The sequence below is a fragment of the Mustela erminea genome, chromosome 17 (genome assembly GCF_009829155.1).
Source record: "Mustela erminea isolate mMusErm1 chromosome 17, mMusErm1.Pri, whole genome shotgun sequence".
Classification (NCBI taxonomy): Eukaryota; Metazoa; Chordata; class Mammalia; order Carnivora; family Mustelidae; genus Mustela; species Mustela erminea.
The window spans coordinates 17,582,379-17,606,606 of record NC_045630.1 but is presented as its reverse complement, the minus strand read 5'-3'; the positions used below and the strand labels follow the sequence as shown (position 1 = coordinate 17,606,606).

Genomic DNA, 24,228 nt, shown 5'->3' with positions numbered 1-24,228 from the left:
CATAGACTCATAAGAAAATGTCTTAATGTTGGAATTTTGGCACACATACTTTACTGCCACTTCTAGACTATTCACTGCCCAAAGGCAGGGACTACACCTTAATCCTACCAGCTCTCTGTGCCTCATGCTTACGTCTTAAAAGAGCAGATGTTCAAAAAATATTTATTTAATGACTAAATAATTAATTTTTCCCACCTTGCCATTTTCAATCAAGTTTTATTAAATGAAGTTTTAATAAAGTTAAGAAAGTCTTCCTTCCTACCACTGTGATTCCAAGCATTCTTTCTGGAACCCCAGGAGTGCCATGCTTTAGGCCATATGGTTTTTTTTTTTAAAAGATTTTATCTACTTATTTGAAATAGAGAGAAAGAGAGAGAGATCACAAGTAGGCAGAGAGGCAGGCAGAGAGAGGGAGAAGCGGACTCCCTGCTGAGCAGAGAGCCCGATGCAGGCCTCGATCCCAGGACCCTGAGATCATGACCTGAGCCGAAGGCAGAGGCTTAACCTACTGAGCCACCCAGGCGCCCTAGGCCATATGTTTTTACCTCGTTCTTCTCCAGGCTGCATTCCTCCATCATCTTGTCCCCTTGCTCCTGGAAGGTGATGATGATGAGAGCCACAAAGATGTTGACAAAGAAGAAAGGGAAGACCACGAAGTAGACCACGTAAAAGATGGACATCTCCATGCGGTTGCTGCGGCTTGGTCCTCGGTCTTCCTCTGTCACGTCAACAGAATGCTGTAGGACTCTGTAGGGACAGTGATGAGATATGGATGGTGGATGGCAATCTTGGCAGTGGCTTGTTAGGAGATGTGCCCCCTATTATATTTTCTTATGTAGCTTCCCTAGCTTTGAGGATCTACCATAATTTTTAGGGCCCATAACCAAGCTGGTTAAAGAACCACTGAGCCCCAATCCACAGCCCTTGCTAAGTGCTGTCCCAATAGCATCCATTGTTAAGAAACCAAGTTACATTATTATCTTAGGTCATCATATTCAATATCAAGAAACTCCTGGATGTCTATTTGGCATTTTAGCAACACAGCATGCTGCCACCAGAAACTAAGGTCTTAATAATTGCCAGGTCTAAATCAGCCATCAGCAGCCTTCTAGGGGGACCTGGGTGGCTCAGTCAGTTAAGCACGAGACTCCTCATTTCGACTCAGGCCATAATCTCAGGACTGTGAGTCACTGGGCTTTGTGCTGGGCATGGAGCCTGGTTGAGAGTCTCTCTCTCCCTCTCCCTTTGCCCTTCTCCTACCCCACTCACACCCTCTTTCTCTAAAAAAAAAAAAAAAGAAAAAGAAAGAAAGAAAAGAGAAGAAAAAAGAAACTGCATTATTATCTTCTTCATAAGAGGTATGATCACAGAAAGTGTCTCTGAGTTTTTCCAGCTCATTCTTTTTCTTTTTTTTAAGTAGGCTCTATACCTATCATGGAACCCAATATGGGACTTGAACTCATGACCCTGAAATCAAGAACTGAGTTGAAATTAAGAGTCAGATGCTTAACAAACTGAACCACCCAGGCGCCCCTCTTCCAGCTCATTCTTAACCCTCAGTCCTCAGGTGGAGGGCCAGTATGGAGGAGAAATGTGTCTAACAATGTCTCCAGAGACTGAAACAATAAAAATTTCAAATATTTCTTTGTATTCTCCTTCTTGATTTTTGCCTTAAGGCTTTCCATTCCTCTTCTCTTCCGCCTGTCTCACCCACTCATAACCACTTACTTTCTGGTAGAATAACAAAGGCTTAGCCTTGTTCATCTTAAATAAGCTTCTCCAGGCAACCCCGTATCCCATCCCAGCTCACACACGAGTATGCCAACGCAAACCCATCACTCACTGAGGCCATCCTTCTCCTGTGGAGACGGTGAAGAGGGTCAGCAGGGCCCAGATAATGTTGTCATAGTGGAATTCATGGCGTTTCCATTCCCGGCCTTTTACCTCCATCTTGTTTTTTTCATGATCTACATAGTTGCCTCTAAAACCAGAGTACAGATGAAATAGGGCCTCTTCACTATAGCTCGTGGGAGAGTAAGGAAATTCTACAAACTTCAATAATGCAGCTGAGTAATAATCAGGGTACAAATGCAAGGAAGAAAGCAGAGTCTTATCAAAGGCAGTCTATGATTGTGGAATAAAAGTTGTATTTGGTGCCTAGTAGAAATGGAAGATTAAATCCTAATCCTTTTACTAGGCACAGTGTGTAACCTCGAGTAATTTAAACTTTCTGAGCCTCAACTTCCACAGCTAGAACATGAATATGAAACCTATATCAAAAGGTCATTGTAAAGATTTAAAATGAAAAACTGGGTATAAAATGCCAAATGCCATGATTGACACAAAAGAGGTGCTCAATAAAAGAATAGCAATTTCCTGTCTTGCCTTTTTCCTAAAAGAAGAAAAGAGAGAGAGGTAAGAGAGAAAGAGAAGACCTATTGGGTGCCCAAGCAGGCATTGCCGGAATACGCGTCCGCAGAAGGTGAGCAGAACATTATGGTTGCACTTACATGCACTCCTTCTCTGTGTCTTTGGAACTGTCTGTGCAATAAAAGAATTTTCCCTTGAAGAGCTGAACCGCAATGACAGCAAAGATGAACATGAAGAGCTTGTAGACAATGAGGATGTTGAAGACGTTCTTTAAGGAGGTTACCACACAGTCAAAGACAGCCTGCAAAGAGAAGCCCAGAGGCCTGTAAGTCCCCAGAATGGCCTGTGCATTTGCCTAGAGCGGAGTCAGAGCCACATCACCACCAGCCAGCCCCGCTGAGAAAGTGCCCCGGAGACATCCCCTTACTAAGAAGTGACACTCATGGGATTCAGAGCTGTATTCCAAGCTGGTCATGACTGCCAGGACCTACCACCTGGAAGGGCACACGGGCTCCGAATCTGAAAGCAAACCCAAAGTGGCAGAAAACAAATGGCAGCAGGCAAAGAGGGAGTCCTTTGTGGGCTCCCAACAGGTGTACTCCAGTTAGGAGGAGGCACAGAATTGTATTGCAGAAAGGGATCAAATGGCTTGTCCCTAACCTGACATCGATTTGGTGACATTCTTAGAGTCGGTTTATATACTGAATATGTGTTATTTTCTCTTTACCTTTCTAAAGGGATCAGAGAGTGCAGTAAATTACCACTTATTATTTAATAATATATTGAATAAATTCCTACATTTGCTCCAAATATGTTCAACACTTCACGTAAATGTTCTTAGCTTAAAGCAGGCTGTATTGGGGATGAAGATTCAACAGGTGGTGTGGGTGGGGATGGAAAGCTATCTTTTCAAAAGGCAGGGGAGACCGTTACAGGCCATGGGTGTCCCTGTGCAGAATCCTGAAGGGTTACACAGGAATTCAACACATTTCAAGCCATTTTTAGGTTACTTTCTAGGTTTTTAGGTTTAGCTCACTGGAGTCTCGCCCCATAGCGGCACTGCATTTGTGCCCTTGCCACATTCGTGCACTTGCTTCTTCACAGCGCTGGGTGGATGTCGCTGGTTTAATTAGTTCAACACTGCAGGGAATGTGAGCGGCACGCAGCCTTATGGTATCATCAGAGCCACCTACACTTCCCTCAGGTTACGGAGCTACAGAGAGACTGAGAAGCCAGCACTTCCTAATTAAATGGAATTAACCAAGGGTGGGGTTGCACACTCCATCCTGTGAGCTAATCACACCATGCTGTCTGCAGCTTTCTTAGGACCCCAACAAAACTCAAAAGACAGGAGACCCCAAAAGCATGGGCTGCAGCTAACAATAGTGCTTAGGGCCCCAGACCCCAGCATAAAGGAGTATTTATGGGCATGGACAAGACCTGGCACTATGATGGGTCTATTACCAGGAAGAGAGTTGTAAGGAAGTGTGTGTGTGTATATATATATATATATATATATATATATATATATATATCCTAGAGACGTGGCTCAGCCCAGTGCTGTGGCTCACTCGGCTGGCCATGTGGCCTGGGCAGCAGTGAGCAGACCTCAGGGCTGTGAACCAGGAGTCCTGGTCCCTCCCTCATGGTGGTGAGCTCTCACTCAGGGATGCAAGAGGAAGAACTTTCCCCCATGAACCCAGCAATCACAATTTGAGTGTGTGCGTTGGGGGTAGGGGAAGAAGTGTTCAGCATGTTAGCAAGCTGGAGTTGAATGGTAAAGCACACCTTGAGTGCAGAAAGGAGCCCCAGGAGGATGGAACAGGGAGGGCATGGGCTGGAAAAGAGGAGAACCAAGGTAATGCAGCTTGGAAACTTCCTGGCAACAGGAAGCCCTCAATTCATGCTAACTCCATTCCCCATTCTCTGCCTCTGCCAAAAATGACTATTCTTGAGCTAGTTAACTGACCAGTCTGTGCCTTAAAAATATGAAGGGTCGGGCGCCTGGGTGGCTCAGTGGGTTAAGCTGCTGCCTTCGGCTCAGGTCATGATCTCAGGGTCCTGGAATCGAGTCCCGCATTGGGCTCTCTGCTCGGCAGGGAGCCGGCTTCCCTTCCTCTCTCTCTGCCTGCCTCTCTGCCTACTTGTGATCTCTCTCTGTCAAATAAATAAATAAAATCTTTTAAAAAAGAATATGAAGGGTCGGGGAAAGAAAATCCTTTCCTTGTGTAGAATTATGAGGGAAAAAAGCATCCTAGTTTACTTGGCATGATCTGACGTGCAGCCCAAAATACACGGGACACCCCCCCACACTTCTGTTTTGGTGTTCCGAGTGCACCTTAATGACACGGGGTTCTTTCTGGATGACATGCCACAGGCAGAGTATATATAAAATACCACCTGGGGCTGGACTCAAGAGACCCAAACCCCCTTCTGGATTTCTTGGCCTTCTGGTTATTTTTCTTTGAAACGAAGACCTTCAACTCAGGCATTTGAAAGAACCTCAGTCTCTGTGGGAGCAAAAGGAATATTCCCAGAAATGATCCTCCAAGAGCAAGCTGACCATGGCTAAAGACAAGACGAGAGAAGGGGCCTCGGGAAACATTACCTTGAGCTTGGGCAAGCGCTTGATGGTCTTCAACGGCCTCAGAACTCGGAGGACCCTCAGAGATTTGATGGTCTTGATGTCTCGCCCCTTGTTTGTTCTGCAGCAGGGAGGCCCCCGGGGGTCAGAGGACAGGGGGAGAAATGAAAGTGGCATTTGCATGACTGCTTCAACAACAGGGTGAAAGGGGAGACACTTGGGCAAGAGACCGGAAGTGGGGTCAGAATGGACTCCCTTCAGGACGACCCCACAAAACATGCTCCGGGAAAGTTTTTAATTCACTCCCCAGTGTGCACACAGTCCTACGCATGCACACCCATGCGTCCTCACACAGAGGAACGCACCCAGAGTCCATACACCCAGAGGCCTCCACGCACGGTTTGTACCGCATACCTCTTCTCCCCAACGACCGGGGTCATGGCGGCTTATTACCACACTAGCAGAATGCAAATGGCAGTTCAGCCGACTAGGAACGTGACTGGGCACGTCAGTCCACCCTGGATCCCCAGGTGCCTGCTCTGGTGTTCTTCAGTAACAGGCTGACAAATGATATTTGTTGAAGGGACTAGGAACCCCTGGTCGAAAGCATGTCTCATCAGAGGACTTGACCTAGCCCTTTCCTTGGTGCAGGTTTGTCACCCCTGCTGAGTTCATTAGTTCAGGGGAGAGCAGGGTGAGGAAGGGCACTGGGGACATGACACTCCTGTTGTGTTAGCTGCCGCTTCCAGAGAAAGCATGTCACCTGGGCTTCTGGCCAGGACCTTGGCTCCCGCCCCAATTATCTGTGTGAGCCTTGCTCTTTCTGCAGCCCCTCCCCATTGGAGGCCGTCTACACCCAGCACAGGCTGCAGAGAGCCAGAGAGTTGGAGACGGCCCAGACTGCAGGCCCTGCCCACCTTGACCCTTGCCTTTCAGCTCCTGAGCGTCCCTAGTCAGCTGCTTGGAAATGTTTGCTCCTCATAGATAAAATACGTTTCTCTTTTTCTCTTCGGGAATGAGATAAACCAATCAACCTGCATTTCTCTCCCCACCCAGCTTATCCCGAGATTGTTGCATTCAATTCAAACAACTGCAATTTGTAAAAGACACACACAGATGGTAGGAAATGAGACTCAGAAGAGGGACCCCAGGCTCTGGTTCCTTCCCCATCTTGGTTCAGAGTACCATTGCACCAATAGCCTGAGCAAAGGCGATCCAGAATATCAGGTGGGAAGTATGAGGGCCTCTGCCTGCTTTTTACCCCATTCTTCCTGCCATACCCACCACCCAGTCTTGGACAGAGAGATAAAAGGTCATCTATGCTTCTACAAAAGGCAAGGTAGGAAGACATTCAATAGCATTCAAGGAATGCTGGCTTTGTCCAGAATGGGAATTTAAAGACCCTCTTAATTGCTGTAGGCCATGGCCTATAAGCCACTTTCCTTCAGTTGGAGCTCTGAATATAGATAATCCCAGAGTACTACATTAGAAGGTCTTTTCACCGAAAGATTTTGTATATTCTATAAACTCTTTTACTATATTACATTCACGTATCTACTGATCTAAAAAAAACACAACTTCCAAACCAAATACATACCCAAACCAGTGCCAATGATCCCTTCCCAAGAAGGCTTGGTGACTCCTAATTTTTGTTCTCTAGGATATCAGTGAGAACTTACCACTCACATAAACTCAGTCCTTTCTCAGGGAGCAGCCTCCTTCCCTCCTAACTGGGCTTGCACCCTCTTCCAACCCACTTCCCGTATTCTTGACTTCAAGAAAAGTGAGAATGATATTTACCCCAGAGCGTTCCTATGGAGAATCCAGGCGGAAAGCAGTTTAAAAAAAAAAAAAAAAAGGGTTGGGGGTAGACAGAAGAAAATAGTCAGAAATCTTCAGGGAGGCCAGGAAATCTTACAGCAACAGGGAATTGGACAAGCACAGGCCCAGGAGATCCCGCTTACAGCCTTGGCACTTGGTAGAGTCCACACGCTCTGTGAAAGGAGGGCCCAGCACACCATTTGCTCCACGCCCACCTCTCCAACCTGCAAAGGCAAAGGCCCTTTGCAGGCACCAGTGAAATTGCCTCTCACCGGATAGCATTCCCCATATTGTGCCTGATTTCATGGAGCCCAGTCTAGTGACATTTCCTAAATAGAGCCTTTGACTTCCATTTCCTTAGTAGTTTTCCAACAAACTCTATTTCCAGTGAATTTATAAGAAACCAGGATAGAGGAATTAGGTCTGCTCTGGGCCAGAAATTCTGTTGGGAAAGGCATTTCACGTCACAGTGGTGTATCTATGCTTCTGAAGGATTTCGTTTGCAGTGGGGTACAGGACCACTTTGATAGGGATAATAGGATCTCTCTTAAAAGCACAAATGGAAGAAACACCCTAAAACCACCTCAGGATCTGGGGCAAGTTATTGTGTATCAAGTTCCTGATGTCACACAAAGGGATGCCCTTTGATAAGTTAAACGACCGACTATCTATCGTGAGCTATTTACTGTGCAGCTTGGAGAAAAATCATCCCAGCTCTATTTGGAGGCCTGCCAATAATAAAAAGGGTGAGAACACAAATGTGAAATATTTGAAATTAAAAATAATGAGAGCTAACTTTCTGTAGATTTACTCGAGGCTGAGCACTTTTAGTGCAACTCTTTCTGTGGCCTTTCTAATAACCTGAGGACACAGAGCTCTGACTATCCCAATTCACAGACGTGATTCAGAGAAGTTAAGGAGCACCTAGCACTAGCACGGCGAACTGGGCCTTGAAGCCAAGACTGTAAGGTGGTCGGAGCTCTTGCTCTGAACCACTAAGCCTCTGCACCAGAAGGTTTTGGTTCCAGGCTCCATCAAACCATATTCTAGAGCTGGAAAAGATGCCTGAAACCCCCTTAACTACATCCCCACGAAAATGTGCCATGTATGAGGTCACTCAGGGAGTGAGCCACAGTCCCACTGGGGACTCTTCCTGCAGCCATGTAGAAATGTCTGAAATTCAGGCTGGGCTTCTCCGCTGCCGGTTGCTGGAAAGGGTACTTTTTCTCCTTAATCTTTGTAATGTATCACAAACCTACGGTACACCACTATATGTCACAAGCAAAAACTTCTCATGATTATTTTACTCAGTATATGATCTCATATTCAAAAATACATTCATTTTCACAGTACTTGCCAAATTAATGGTGATATGGGATTAAATCCAAGGCTTTATAAATCTTAAATCCCTCATGGGACACCCTTTGAGAGTTTAGAAGGCAAAGAGGCAAAGATAGTATCCTTCCCTGAGTTGCAACAGTGTCTTCTCATACTTGAGACTGGGCACACAATGGGTCAGCCAAACACGTCTTTATCCACTCGTATCACAGCACTGATGGAGTCCTTAATGTAGGCCAGGCCCTTTCTAGGTATGGGTATACCACTGTGAATAAAACAAATGAGGTCCCTCACTTCTTGAAACTTACCAAGTCTAGGAGGGAGGACAGACCTCAAGTAAACAAGCCAACAAACAAAAGCATCATTGCAAGTTATATGCCATAGGAAAATCAATCATCTGACTGAAAATTTCACCAAAACAACTACACAGGTCACCTTCCTTTCCCCAGGCTACATTCATCTTGAGGAAAAACTTAGAGAGAATCTTCCCTAAGGGGTAGAGAGAATCTACCCCTAAAATGAGAGAGTAGGATCAATGGATGGGCAGGTGATTTAGGGGGACACAATCCCGGCTTTTACCTGTTGGTTAGCCCAGGACCTCAACTCTGAGACATTTATGTCCAGTAGCATCTGAACGGGTTCTCAGAGGTTCATACTCACAGATGCCCATTTTATGAAAGAAAGCCCCAAATTTCTTGCTCTTCCCACATACCTGGATAAAGGACAAAATTTGTTCTCTGTAATTAATTTTTGCCCCAGGATCCTACTAAAATATTCTGCTATGGAACAAAGAACATTTCTGACCCATTGTTTGTCTGATTTGTGCGTCCCTTGTTTTGGAAAATGCGGATCCTTAATAGTACACTCTGATCTCAACAGCTGATTGTAGCTGCCAACGTAAGCGGAGGTGGGGGACATTTGTCCCATGCTGACTCCCACAAAGTTGAGCCAGGGATAGTAATAAGACTGAGGCCCAAAGCAAAATACCGATTAGTCACTGCTCTGCACATTTTTCAAACAGGCCCCTCGCAGCAGAGAAGCCACTGAAAAGCTACAATTTTGAGTGGTTGCAGAAAAGCACGCTTGCTTCTTGGTTTTTATAACATATGTTCAGCACGGATTTGAAAATTGCCTTTTGAAATGAAAGGAACAATAGATAACAAAATCATAGAGCCCAGAAACATCTTAACGACTTAGTCCCAATATTAATTTTAATATTAATTAAAATACATCCTAATTTACACATATGCTAGGCCAAACTACCTTTCCCAAATCCTGGCACAGGAGAGTTATTTAAGTCATTATCGTAGTCAACAAGATGGCAAGGGAAATGTTTTATCAAACCAAAAGGACAAGCTCATCAAGCACTTTAATGGAGGCCTATTATTTTTGAAATAATTCATATGCTTTTTATAAATCATTTAAATATAATCATTTGATAACGTTTTGTTAGTCTTTCCTACTCTATGTATAATCAGAATTTTTTTACACTGCCTAGCTAGTTCGTGAAATTTGTCAGGTTTAAAAACGGACTCTAATGTTAAAACTTGAGGATAATTTCACAGGCTAGGACATACTGGTCCCCCTTTAATTGGGACTCAACTGGGCCACCCATTTCCCCATTTATTTCCTACTCATTTCTTATTTGATAAGGTCCTGGTTGCTCTCCAGGAAGAAAAAAAAAAAAAAAAAAAGCCATACTTCTCTCACGTCTCATCAGTAAAAGATGAGAATTTTCCAGCTCAGTTGTCAAGTTGCCCTCCAGAACTTATATATAATCACTCATCATTCACTGTAATCTCACTTCTCAGTTTCTAGGCCTCCCTTTTCTTAGAAGACGTGCTTGCACATTGATTTCTGCAAGGAACCAGCTCTTTCCATGGTGGGCAGAGCAGGGACATCAGATTCTGAAGAGCTCCTCCTCCTCTAAGTGGAATGGCCTTCTGCCCTCCTCCATGAGCCCCGGAGAGAACAGCACAGGGACCTTAAGGAATCTCTTGCATTAGAAGCATGGACAGGCTTGCTGGAGTGTAAGGTAGGGACAGGAGGTCACACTGTGGGGAGCCCTGAGCCTTGCTGAAATGTCTGGACTGTTACTTGGGAGGCCATAATAACGTCGACATGCACTTGCTAAGGGGTTGGCACTATACAGGACACTGAATATATTTTACCTTACTTAATTCTCATAAGACCAAAACATAGCTATTTTTAATTTCCACTTATAGATGAGGAAATAGAAGTTCAGAGAGTTAAGACAGCTAATAATTCATTATGCTGAGGTGCAGACCTAAGTTAGGTTCTGAAATCCACATCCTCATTTATGTTACAGTGCCTTTTCAGATGAGAATCGCAGGAGGGTTTTTAACCAAAGGAGGAACAGCAAACATCAAAACCAGCAGTTCCTGAACTCAAATAATGAGCTATCTTTCCTCTTAGCCTTAATCAGCCTAGGGCCTGTGAGTGTACATGGAAAGGAAAAGGTACAGATGGAACAGATAGGCAAGGTCAGGGATGCCCTTCCCTACCTGGTCCATAGGTCTTGTCTGTCTCCAAGCAGAGACGGATGGATCGGAAGGCTGAGGAGAGATCTGTACCAAGCCACCAAGTTGAGTTTTCTGGGGTTAATGGCTTGGAACTGACTACGACAACGGAGGGAGAAGGGAGTTAGATGTAATAGAGAAAGGTTAAGGGGAAAGAAAAGTTTAGGGGAGCCCCTAACCTTGAAGTAAAAAATACCGGTTATTTTAGAACAAAAACTGGTTTTGCTACTAGTCAAATGAGTCAAAATAGTTAAAGTCTCAAGCAATCCACGTCTCCACTATAAAACAGGACTGCTGAGAGATGAATGAAATAAAGAGTGCAGAAACACTTTGTAAGTTCTAAAGACCAGTGGAAATGAGAAGCTGCACAGGGAGTGCTTATCCCCAGAGGAAGTCTGGGCCCTGCTGGTAAGGCTAGTTCACCTATTTGTGTATTTTTCTTCCTCACCCCCTAACTCAGCATCATTTGGGGTCTACCATGAGCCCTAAATCCTTTGCAACTCTACCAACTTCCTTTGCTCCGTGACTAAGCCACCAACTCTATAATAAGTGGCTAGTGCATAATCCTTTCCTTCCTGCAAATGCACCTTAGTGAGCTCCCGATACACAGTCATCATTGCATTCAAAAACTTTCTCCTTTTCAAAACACAGCATCACACTCTAACCAGAAGGTCCACGCTCTGAGAAGCATCAGGGGACAGCAAGTCACCTTACTGTCTCCTAGCAGTTTTGTTATTCAAGCTGCGAAAGAGACCTGATCTGTCTTGCTTCCTACACTTCACCTTCCAAACATACCCAAGACCCCTCATCTGCTGAACCTTCCCAGAGGGCCTTGGCACTGGCTAAAGTCCAGCCAATACGCTCCCCCAGCAGGCGACTAATTCATAATGCTAGGTTGTGGCTCTGTGAGTGTGGATTAGGCAGATGGCTTGCAGGTCATGTGATCTGAGCTGATCCTTCCCTAGTCCCACCACGAAATCTGCTCTGAGTTACTCCAAAACTTACTGCTAAATCTGGAGGACACTGTGATGGATTTCTACGAATCCTGCAGCTCTGAGCTGTTCCTCTGTCTGGGAAGGCTCTGGTGCCGGGTGCACCTTGCATCTGAGGCTAGTGAGCTAAATTGCTGGCTGCCGTGTGAACGGACCGTGTTCCCTGACTGGATCATTTCGTTTGTTAATGTGGCCAGAGGCTGACATCCCATTTATAATCAACCATCTCCCAAATTCATGCTCGTTAATAAAGAGAAATGCTGGGCCATCCACACCCATTGCCTCCATAGGATAAAGGTCTCCAAATGCACATTCCCTAGCATCAGTGATGTAAATCACAGACAATGTATTTTCTAGCGTTCATCAAAAAACATGTGTGCTGGGGCACCTGGGTTGCTCAGTGGGTTAAAGCCTCTGCCTTCAGCACAGGTCATGATCCCAGGGTCCTGGGATCGAGCCCCGTATCGGGCTCTCTGCTCCGTGGATAAGCCTGCTTCCTCCTCTCTCTCTCTGCCTGCCTCTCCGCCTACTTGTGATACCTCTCTCTGTCAAATAAATAAATAAAATCTTAAAAAAAAAAAAAAAACCATGTGTGCTGGGGCTTAATGCCAAGAGCAGGTAGAGTGAGAATTTATCTCTTTCTTTCAGGCACCCCCTCTACATGGCTCCCACTCTGTCCCTCCTAATTCATGCCAAAACCCATTCTCAAGGGACCGTGGGTATAATACAGCAGTAGGCACCCCAAGAGCCTCTTGGCCATTAATCACCTTTAGGGTCCCTGCCTGGGCACAAAGTCAGGGAAAGTCACTCTTGAGGTGACCCTTAAAGCTGGAGTCTGGAGGAACAACATCCTTCTATCTGCTCACTGCTGGAAATTTCCAATTCCAGCTCAGCCAGCATCCTAAATCCACAGTTAATTGGCTACCTGACGGCAAAATTTAATTTTAATCCTTCATTCTCTTCCACAGAACAGTGGCACTGGATGACCTGCCTGTCTGGCTCAGTGGCAAATGGGTCTTCTTTGCATGAAGCAGGACTTTGTCTACTTTTTTTGCCCTCCTCCAAGATTAATGGGTCATCACAGTTTCCTTTGGGAGATGCCCCTTTCAGTTCTAGAAGAATAGGGGTTGTCAAGAAAGAAATCCCACAGCAAAGCGTGAGATGTGAGGAGGATTGCCTCAGACACAGGCAAGCAGTGAAGAACAGGGAGGAGTCAGGCATAGGGAGAAATGTCTGTTCTATTGTTCTGTGCTCTGCTGAGGGGAAGTACCTACTAGCACTTCAGCTCTGGATAGCCACTCCTTTCCCCGAGCACACATTCACACCTTTACCAATACAAAACAAACCAGGGTACCATATTCTGCAGCTCCTTAGGGCCCTTCCAAATCTAAAATTATCTCTGTGTATTTCACTGAATGAATTCAGAACCAGCTTGGCCACTGCAGCTGGTTCTGAATGCATTCAAACGACCTTATCCATCTTAAAGACCAGGGCAGAGTGTCAAGTGTCAGAAAAGCAACATACTTCAATGAAAAGAATGTAATAAAAGCTAATGTGGGAATTCTGGTTCCTTCTGGCATCAAGAGGCAGATTGACTCATGTTTTTCCTTTCTGGCCAAGCACTGAATAATTAAAGGCCAAGTGTGGCTGTGATCCAGATCCCCCACGTACCAGGGAGCCCTGACCTTACCTCATGCCCCGCTAAGATGGCAGGCAGTGACGGAGAGCTTGGGGTCTCAGCGGCCAGAGAGCCTGCGTGACTCTGACTGATGCACCAGCCCCAGTGGGGGGAGGAGGTAGGAGCAGAACTGCTCATTGTTTTTCTTTGAGATTGTTTGTGTGGACAAGTCATTATAAGCTGTGAGTTTACTAATTAGAACCCAATCCAGGATAGCTGGCTACCTGGTGACTTGACTTGAGCTAGTCAAGTCACACGCTGTGGAACAATGAGAATGAGGAGGATGAGGGGCTTGGTTGGGTTGGAGTGAAGGATCTCACACACACATACGTCCCTGTGCTCTCCCTGCCTTTCCTCCTGAGATGCTGTCCCTGCCCAACTGCCCGTCCAAATCCCTTCACAAGCCACTTCAGATGCAAAACCCGAAGGCCAGATAGCATCACCCCCTCACTGCGCATAATCCTGTAAGGTTCAGGAACTCAACCTGACATAGGGGCTGCCTAATTCCCCTATGAGGCAGCTGCCTCCAGGAGGATGTCCCCAAATGAGGGAATGTGCCTGAGGTGCAGATACCCAGAAATGCCAAGGCTGGAACCATCTTTGTTGTCCCGCCCAGGAGGCTGGGAGGCAGACATGATGGTAACAGGGTGTGAGGAAACTGAGACAAGCAGTTGCTGGCCTTTTGGTATAAAATAATGATCAAACAGAAGAATCCCTCTTTTTCAGATAGAAAAAGATAAAAGAGAAAGGTTTCACAGACCCAGTCACTCACCAGACTTTTCTTGAAACCTCAAGGAGGAAAAGGCATGGTCAGGACATTTATAGTTGGCGAACACTCTGTGTCTCCATATGGCCCAGAGAGTGGGGTGTTGTGAGGGCAGCGGAATGAGGGAGAAACAAAGCCAACCTCTGCCAAAACTCTGCCCGTCTCCCTACACAGGTATCTGGCTGAGGCAAGGAGACCCGAGTGTTCTTATAAATGCTTTATAATGTAAAAATGTGCCGGGAGGAACAGGAAAGGTGCAATTGGAGTATCTTTCCGTTGATTTTCTCATCTCCCGGTACGCCCACACTTAGAAAAGAAATCCCCGTCCCCTCCTCCTCAAAAGTCAATAATAAAAGTTCCCAAACAGAATTTGTCAGGTTTACATTATAAAGAATCCATTCCCTTGAGGTACACAGCTATAGAGAAGAGAGAGTTCTCTTCAGCCACTACGTCAACGACATATATGCTTACAGAAAACATACATGACGGTAGGTGCAGCTCTCTGCCAAAAGGGCTCAGGGGACCACACAGTTTTCTTTGAGAATTCAGCTACAGGACCTTGCTTCCCCTTGGTTAGGGGCTTTCCTCTTGGGACTTGGGTTGGGTTCTGGGAAGATCCTGGCTGGTCGCAGTGACAGGGATACCAAGTCACCTCTGACTTCTGAGGCATCGCATGAAGGTGTTACCACAGCCATCATGGTCAGATCTGCTCAGACTGAGTAAGAGCCTGAGCAGAAGCCTCCACAGTAGCCTCTCCTCAGGAGGAGGAGAGTGAGACAGGGCAAGGGTAAGGCTATCTGAATGGTGGACATCCTCAGGGGCAAATGCACGGGTTCTGATGATGAAATCTGTAACTGCAAGGAGGGAGGTCCTTAAAAAGCCTACAGAAAACCCCACATTTGGCTTCCTACTGGCTTGAGCCTCCTACCATGGCCTGGCTGTGCAACACAGGCTTCCTTCTGCTGTGTGCCCCGGGCCAGGCCCTCACTCCGCTGGCAGGGGGAACCCGGGCCAACCCTACCAAAGTGATGGGAGAGCTGAATTCTCTGGTGCCCTTAATGAGGAAGGGGAGAGAAAAGAGTTAGGAAGCGTGGCACGTGAGCAAGAGAAAGCATTGCCTGGACCTCCGTGACGTGACAAAGGCCAGAGGAGACGGGTGTGAGCCTGTTCCATGAGCAGGAGAAAGGGGAGAGGGGATGTGCATGGCCAGCCGGGAAGGATGGTAGCACAAGAGAGTGGACGGAGAAGTGGGAGCAAGTACCAGTAACACTTCCAGGGACATTAAGAAAAAGTTCAGGAAGTGACATCACTTAAAACAAGTGATGGATCATAACTCTCAATCCATCACGTAAGTGTGGACCCCAGAACCAGGGGATTCTTGGGGTTCCCTCCACTGTACCTGGTCTGAGGACCCACAGAGAGGCTTCGGTTCCGGGGCTGTTAAGGCCTCCCCTGCCACCAGCACCAAAGCCACCATCGCCATGTTTTCAAAGGGCACAAAAAAAAGAACAAGATAGATGACAACCCTCCAGCCCATCGTTGTCACTCTGGACCTGAGGAGAAGACAACTGGCCTGTGGACGTGGGGCAGGCATGCAGAGGCTTCCGCTGAAACACAGCTCCTCCCCACGGGCACCTACGTACCTGCCTGGTTACCGGGTTGTGTGTCTGGGTGCCCGTGGGTCTGTGCGCGCCCGCATGTCTGCATGCGTGTGTATGCGCATGTGTGTGTGTAAAACAACCCGGACGTGGAAACCAGCCTGTGTTCACCTTCGGCCATTTGCACACATTATACATCGACACACACTTGGCTCCGGCATCTCGACTTCAGGATGCGATGAAAGAATGGAAGGATGAGGAAGGGAATTACGATCCAACAAATCATCGAACATTACATGGAGATGGATGATGTCCTATATGCTGGCTGACTGAACTGAAGTTTAAAAAAGACATTTGTTGATTGTTCACGTGGTGCCACGCCCTAGGTGCTCAGCACTCCGCAGGCGTTGTTTTGACTCCGTTGCAGAGATGAAAAACTGAGATTAGGACGTTTACTGTCCTGCTCTGCGGCTCTAGGACATCACGTAGGTACGTAGAGGGGCTGGGATTCAAAAGCAGGGCCTGCCTGAGTCCAGAGCCCACCCCGTCCTCCCATGCTTCCCTGTCACCCCAATGAGCTCTGTTCTTCCTAAAGATGGGGAGGATCCTTTCCCATTCCTTCTCTCTCCTCATCTTTTGTTTCTTCAAAGACAAACTACTTTACTGAGATCAAAATAAGAAAGGACAACATGGTGAATAATATATGCAAATGAATTGATAAAATGAGAAGGAAACTGACCTTTTGAAAACTCAAGGGTGGTATTTATCCTAACAAAGTAAGTAGGCCTCCTGAGGAAAAAGCCAGACTTGATAGGAAGGAGGAAGAGGAGCTGGGAGTCCCCTGGGCAGAGCAAAGTTGCCTTGGTTTTTATCTTGAGATAAGAATTTATACAAGGTCCAGATGTTGGGGGAAATACCATGCTTTTGTGAAATTTCTTTGGAACTAGCTCAGTCATGTCTAATAAGAGGCTTTCTTTTTGTGAGAGGCACAGGTGATTCCATATGACTCTAAAGGTAGGTGCGGTTAATAACACTGGTCTACAAGGGGGACAAGGTACGCGGACATTGCCCTGCAAGTCCACCTCAGCGCCACCAGCCACATTCAACCTGGCTCTCCTTTGGAGGGTCCTCCGTGGCTGGGACAGCAATGCAAATGACCCACTTCTAGGTTCTGGAAAATCTTAAGTCCTTAGGGTGCAGACAGGGACCATTCATCTCCTGGGCACTCTATACACCATCTTAGGGAAAAGGCCCTGATCATGTGTATTTCTTAGCTAAACCCTGAAGGGCCCAGAGAGCCCCTTCCTTGGCTGGATGCCACAGGAAATGTCAGCATGTGGTTGAAAACCTGCTACAGCTGATCAGTGTCTGGGGGAAAAAAAATTCCCCACACGTAATGAGCACGGCTTAAGTCACCTGAATGTTTTCCTCAGTGCGTTACCAAGAAAGTTGTGAAAGTCTTAGGTTCTGGAGCTAAACACATGATCATGGTTCTTATATCTATAAAATATCTCTGGGGTACCCCTGCTCACGGGCAGTCTGTAATCCCTGACTCTGTTCTACCCTCTGTGTTCTTCTTCCAAGCGGCTTCTTTGTTTGACATACCCAAGAAAGGAAAGGTACGTGAGCTGTCCTGGGTCCCTCCCTGAGCCCATGGAGGAACTGCCCACACGAGTGAGCTCCTCCCCATGCTTACTCATCTCCGAGAAAGGAACTCCAGGGCCTCTGGCTTCTTCCTTGGGACTCCCCCGGCTCCTCCTTCACCAGTGCTGCCGTTTGGGGCAGTGAGCTGAAGCTATGAGGCTCGCTGGGGTACCACAGAGGGCAAGTGGGAAGCAGACTTCCAGGGCCGCTTTCTTTGGCACCACTCTGAGGGAACTGCCTCTCATGCTGGCCTTGGAGAAGGCCTCAAATCAGTCCAAGTCTCAGGAAGAAGGGACGAAAGGACATTGAACAAGAAGAAAGAGTTACACTTACGCCAAAGCAAAGGCCACCAATGCGCCAACCACCACCACAAAGTCCAGGATGTTCCACAGGTCGCGGAAGTAGGACCCATCCTGCAGGATCAAGCCTTGGTCTATCATCTGCGGGAGAAGCATATGAACAGCCGCGGATGAGCCCACAGGAGCCGGCAATGCATCTGGAGCTCAGGGCTCCCCAGGACAATGCCTCTACGGCCATTGCCTCCACAACCAACCCTATACAAGGACCTGCAGAGCAAAAGGACAGGTCCCACAGGCTCTCTCCACCTAACTGTGAAGTCCAAGGCCCCGTGTCATAGCCACCAGGGTTCAACTAGACTCCTCAGCCTCACATTTCTCCTTCCTTTAGTGTCTCAGAGCACCAGAGGTCCCCACATATGCACAGATGAGGAATACCCCAGACGGCAGAAACCATGAACAAGACAGTGGGGTGTTAGGCTGATGGGGCACAGACTGGTAAACAGCAAGTGCAGCTAGGACTACATGGAGTCCGGGAGGACTCATCCCTACTTGGCTTGAACCAGGGGGCAACGCTTGGGAGGCAAGTCCCCATGCCTGTCTGCATTCCTGACTGTCTGAGAGTGGACAGGCTCCTCCATGGGCCATACCCACAGGTCTGCCCCAGTCTAAACAGATCCCCCCGAGTCATGCTGGCCATGATAGACTTCCTCAGACTCCTGAGGCCAGAAGAGGGGTGTCCAAAGGCCCTACTGAGGTCTGTCATTGGCTGGTAGGTGGCAGCACTGGGGAGCAGCACTATACTAAAGGAGCAGACCCATGACCCATCCAAACCCTGGAGCCCAGCTTTTCTCTGGAAGCTTTTACCTTTATGACCATTTCAAAGGTGAACACGCCAGTGAAAACATAGTCAAAATACCTCAGGACCTGTAAGACACAGGAAAGGGAAGAGGCCCAGGTGTGGTCACCAGGCCACACACACGCCTGTTTGCCCACACACATGCAGTCCTGCACCCCCTCCCCAGCTCACTTCTCCCTCAGAACAGAAGCTTGGGCTTGTCACTGTTAGCTGGATACAGGGAGGAGAAGAGCCATGCATTCTCCTAGAGCCGCAGGATCTGGTGGTCAGTCCTTGGCTCTTCCTTCCCCTTGGCCAGAACTTAACTTCTTGGGTCCCAAATGTCCCACAGATCTCTCCCTCGGGCCCTGGAATCCTTGTCAGTGGCAATCCTCCCCACCCACCTCCTTCATACCTCCTGACATACACACTTGGGACCTCCAGGAGATGTCTCAGTTCCCCAGGGTAGAGTTTCAGCTTCCCAAATTCATGCATATCCCTCACGACCCGGCATCAGAGATCCGCCCCCCCACCCACCTCCACCACAAGCCCCTGGGTGGCTGCAAAGACTGGCTGGCTCTGGAGTTAAGGCCTGCCAATGAAGCCTTAGGGCACGCGGGGGTCTGGGAAGAAGGAGCTGATCTAGGAAGAATCCATACTCTGCCCTGAGCAACAGGAATGGGCCATTTCTTAAGCCTTCCGCATTGCCCCAGGAACCTTCCCTAGTTCACCTTCAACACTGGGCTGGGGAGGGGCTGGGACTGGGTGGGTCCCAGGGCCGATGGCTCGGCTCCCATGCACCCACTTTGTTGCGCTCGGAGTTGGTCAGGACGGGGTCCTCGGCTGCCAGGGCGATGCTGCTGGCCGCGATCACCAGGAGAATGCACATCTCAAAGTAGCGCAGACTCACGATGTAGTGGCAGGCCCTGCGGATCCTGGGGGCGGTGGCAGAGCCAAAGGAGCTGCCTCAGCTTCCCGCCCCCCTCCCCTTACTCCCCACCCGCGGGCACATCAGCCTCCGCCAGACAGCCAGGCCCTGGCCAGAGGAAGCCATAGGGAGAGCAATTTAATTTCGCAGGCACCACCCGTGATTTAAAGCTCCAGTGGGAGAAGGTAATCAGATTGGTTAGAGGCTGCAGTAGCGCAAGCCAAGATACATTATCCGTAGGCACGTCTGAACCACCGGAGCAGCCCAAGTCAGACAATATGCACTGCGCATGCCCACATGGTACCCTCCACCACCTCTCAGTGTCTACTCCCCCTGCCCCCATATAAAAACTGGGGCATAGCAGGGAAATTGGAAGAACCAAGAAACGTAATGATACACCTGGAGTCTAAGATCCTAATGAGAGCAGCGACAGGTTTTTATGAGCCCCAGTATGCTGATTAAAGTGATTATGTTCCACAGACTGTATTCTGGACTTGTGACTTGACATACATTAGCCCAAATTCCTTCCTTCCCAGAGCCTTGCCAGAATACTGCCCATACGGTCACTGAAAACCTTTCTGTCTTCCTAGCCTCAGAAGCTGGTCTCTCTGTACATCTTGCTCATTTTGGGGGCAAAAGACAGCTCAGTCTAACCTTCCACAATCTTCTCTGCCACCTCCATCTTATGCCCCTACCTCTGCTTTGAGGAACCATGCCCATTTCAAAATCCACATTTGGGGTTCTGGGACCAATACTCTTAAACCCCAGTGGGCCATCTATTTATTCTAGGCTGCATATTCTCAGCTCTGTCTACCCCTGGAATATTTGGTGAAACATCTGAAGTAGACTGCCTTCCTCCCACCCCACCCCCACACAACTCACCAACCAAATGAAAGGACTAAGAGGCATAGGATCATTTTCTCCTGACATCTCTCATGCTTCCCTATCTTATTTTGTGGACTTGGCACAGAGCTCAGAGGCTTTTCAATCCCATGACCCAGCTCCACCAGTGAGCGTTCTATATGTTCTGGGTGTCCAGCCACAGTCCACTAAGAAGGATCAGGAGAAGGAGTGGACCCTTATCTCTCCTTCTCGTCACCCCGCCCTCGCTCTAACCCTGGCACCAAAGGGGGAGTGACAGGAGGGGGCCTTACGGGTTGGTGGTGCTGAAGATGAACATGGAGCTGTGGGGCACCATGGCTTTGCCTGTCTCGCGCTTCTCCTTCTTCTGCTGCTTCTTTTCCACCTCCTCCTCCTCCTCTTTGATCTCTGCCTCCTTCAAGGGACTGGCTTCTCCATCAGTCTTGTTGCTAACTGCAAAAAGGACATGGTGAAATCATCAGAAACCTTGCCACCCGTGAGAATGGTATCCCTTGGGGACAGGATAGAAAGGAGGGGAAGGGGTTAGAGGAATGTGTCTAGCCAGGTACGTTGCAAACACTGGAGATGTTCACTTTTACACAGAGTTAAGCCCTTACTCTCATTCTTGCCTGGCCCTCACCCTAATTTTACATGGTATGCCCTTTTTTGGATGTATAAATAATAATCACGTTTTCCAGGGTCAGAGAAGGCTTGTTTCTGTTGTAAAGTTTACAAAGTTGACATATCTAAGATCTAGATTCTTTGCCTATATTCATTTACTGAATTTTCACCTCACTACACCCTGAGTGGCATGTAGTCCTGCCCATTATACAGACAGGAAAATTGAAGTTCAGGGAATTCAAGTACCTATCCTAGGTTCATACAGCTAGTTCCCAATTCAAAATCCTGTAGCCTTTCAATGATCTCACACTGCAATGGAAGATTTTAAGAAACCGTTACTCTGTTTGTGGCTGACTTTCTGTCTGTGCTTGTTTCAGTCATGATTAATGTTGAAATGGCAATGCAATATTCATGCCTCTATGGGACCATGGCTGCACTCCAGGATGGGGAGGAGGAAGGAGCCGGAGGCTGAGGGGAGCTCTTGGGCCACCACCCTCACTTTCCACATGCAAGTCACAATGCAGGGTGAGTGGCAGAGAGGCAGAAGCTCTCCAAGCAGGGCAGGTGATGTCGTCAGCCTATACCACTGTTCACTCTCAGAGAATGCCTCTACCCTGGAGCTCTATGCAAGCAGCAAACCTTTGAGGTTCCGGCCCCTTCTGAGTCCTTCCAAGACATAACTCATCCAAAAGGTCTCTGATAATACGCTCTTACCTATGACCAAGGCCATCGACCAGCCCCAGAAAAAAAAACTTCTTAACGTTTCTCATCAGAGAGGGTCCAAAGCACTAATACTAGAGCATAAAATGAAACAGACAGCAGAAGTGGTTGTCTGAAATCCCAAGACAGGACCAAGCCAACCCCAGGGAGCACTGCACATGGGAGATTTCATTTTCTTAAGTACTACTGGCATTCTGAGTGTAGAGAAGGTGACAGAATGGAGATGGAGCAGTGGGAGAAAGAAAAACGGGGAGAACAGAAAACTTCTGTGAACAGAAAAAGAAGGAAACGGGAGAAACACAGCCAGCGAGGTTGCAATTCAGGGGCCATGGAGCAAAGGTGGGATTAAGGCAGGAGTGGGTGTGTGGGGAGGGTCAGGGAGGGATGGGGTCGGGAAGGAGGGAAGGGGGTGGGGTTAGTACAGGATAGGGGTGGGCTTAGGGCAGGGATGGGGTTAGGGCACACATGGGGTAGAGATTAAGTTTAGGGCTGAGAGAAGGATGGGGTTGAGGGAGGAAAAGGGAAACAAGGACAGGAGTGAGGTTGGGGTGGGGTTAGGGAGGGATGGGGGTGGGGGTAGTCCAGTGATTTTTGTCTCCCCTTTTGAGGTCTGAAAATTAATGTCCATTTCCTGAGGTATCTGGGATAAAAACTGAGTAAAACCTCCTTGGAGAAAAGAGTAGATAAGAGTAAGAGATTCCTAAAATGTTAGTGCTGAGAAAGACCTCAGAGATCACCCAATTCAGTGCTTTCACTGGAAGCCACATTGAGCAGCTCTGGGCCATCTCCTGCTCCTTCAGAGGTTCCCTAAGCTGTCCAAGTGACAGGGCACCTCAGAGGTCCTAGAGACCACCACCAAATATTCACACTACAAGTCAAACAGCTGAACATATATCTGGGTACAAAACCACATGTGATCTCGCTGAAGGCTCTATAGTGGTCACCAGGGCCAAGGCTGAAGGAAATTTTATGGGCAAAGCTTAAGGTGGAGAAAATTCCAACTTGTTTTTCCTGCAAACCAAGCTAAAACCACTGCTATTGTTTACTTGCTGACGAATGACTTCATCCTGCTGGTGGGATTTTCCCCATAGCCTCGCTGGGTGACTCCAGAGCCACAATGGTCCCCAGCCCCGGGGTGGGATGGGCAGTGAGGTTCAGATGGGACAGGGACTGCGTTCTCACTGTGAACCACAGTTGAGTCCACCAAGGGGCCCACGTCTGGGATGGCGACGGTGACGCTGGTGCTGTCGGTGTTGGCCTTGTCTGTGTTGGCTGTGGTGCAGGAGAGGTCAGGCTCACTCTGGCTGATGGCCCGGCCTATATCCAGCTGCACGTCGCCCAGCAGGGCTTGCTCGCTGCTGCCCTCCGCCTCCTGCTCCGTCAGCACCGTGTCCTTCCCCATTTCCAGCTCTGGCTCGGGCTGGACCAGAGGCGTGTTGGCCTCATCGAGGGCTCCTGCCAGCCCGCAGCCTCTGGGCACCATGAGACTGTTGGTCCTGGAGGGACAGAGGAGGAGACTGCTGGTGCTCAGATAGGAAGAAGCTGTTCTCAAGTGGTGGGTGAGCCAGACAAGAGGGGAAGGTGAGGGAAGCCCGAAAGCCTTGCTGGAGAGCATGGCATCTGCTGTCTCCCACCCCGACCCACCCAGGCGGGGGGCAGCTAGGACCCCCAGGCAGTGTTCAGGCGTTCTTCTGGTCCACCCACCTGTGACCCGCTCCCAACAGAAGGTGCCCTAGAAGAACAGACGCTGGTTTTCAAGGGAACAGACTCCATCACCTATCATAGCCACGCACACCTGACGAAGGGGGTGTTAGCAGCCTCTCCGTTTTGTAAAAGGGAAAACCGAGGGTCAGATAGGATGGCCCTGGAGAATCCTTCTCACCAGCAGGGCTAGATGCCTCCGGGGCACTCCTGTGACCACCCTACCTCCTCAAGTCTTGGCTTCTCTCCTCTTCCTGGATTGTGGGTTCCTTGCCCGTGTGGCTGCCTCTGGACTCGCGGTCCTTCTCCCCGTCAGTGGCCACCCCTTCATCCAGACTCCGCTCCTGGCTGGCCGACCGGCTCCGAGAGGTGGAGGAGAGCTCTTTGCCTTCTGTCCTGACCCGACGGTGCCGGCTGCGCCTCTGGCTCTGCCTGTGCCTGGCGCGGTCCTCGAAGGTCACCACGGTCTCCCCTCCCCCAGCCTCCTGCTGGCTCGGGTCACAGTGGCCATGACAGGGCCGGGCCAGCCACGGTGGCTCCCGTTTGCCCAGGGACAGGGGGCTCCTCTGGTTGTCCAGGGCACTCGACAGGTCCCCTCCATCCCCCTTGAGGGACCCCCCGCGGCTGATGCGCTCCTCCTCACACTTCTCCAGGCCCAGGCCCAGACCCTCGATGGGCCTGGGTCTCCGGTAGAGGCTGGGGTGGGCATTGAGTGGGTTGAGGGGGCTCAGCGGGTTGAGGGGGTTGAGGGGGTTCATTGGTGGGGCCTCCTCTTTATTGAGGGCCTCCTGGCTGGACATCTGCATGTGCCTCCGCAGCTGGCTGGTGCGCTGCTCCCACACCGACATGTGGTGCCGGCGCCTCCGCTCCCTCCTGCCAAAGGGAAAAGGGCGAGGACCCGGGTCAGAGCCGGACAGCCGGAGGCGAGGCAG

General features: G+C 48.8%; 1 protein-coding gene across 11 annotated transcripts in view; it reads right to left on the bottom strand.

Annotated features, from left to right (window-relative positions):
* The window catches only part of CACNA1E (calcium voltage-gated channel subunit alpha1 E), a 492,344-nt gene that overhangs the window by 41,575 nt on the left and 426,541 nt on the right, over positions 1-24,228 (bottom strand). For 9 of the 11 annotated variants that reach the window (XM_032317766.1, XM_032317765.1, XM_032317769.1 and 6 more), the window contains 11 exons: positions 23,522-24,169; positions 22,778-23,091; positions 20,548-20,707; positions 19,271-19,400; positions 18,495-18,554; positions 17,665-17,771; positions 6,755-6,766; positions 4,979-5,075; positions 2,511-2,671; positions 1,844-1,981; positions 546-747 (listed from right to left, as the gene is read on the bottom strand). In XM_032317766.1, the coding sequence (XP_032173657.1) occupies positions 546-747; positions 1,844-1,981; positions 2,511-2,671; positions 4,979-5,075; positions 6,755-6,766; positions 17,665-17,771; positions 18,495-18,554; positions 19,271-19,400; positions 20,548-20,707; positions 22,778-23,091; positions 23,522-24,169 (2,029 nt within the window). The remainder of the gene's footprint in view (positions 1-545; positions 748-1,843; positions 1,982-2,510; positions 2,672-4,978; positions 5,076-6,754; positions 6,767-17,664; positions 17,772-18,494; positions 18,555-19,270; positions 19,401-20,547; positions 20,708-22,777; positions 23,092-23,521; positions 24,170-24,228) is intronic. The other 2 variants (XM_032317775.1, XM_032317767.1) reach the window with 1 other exon arrangement.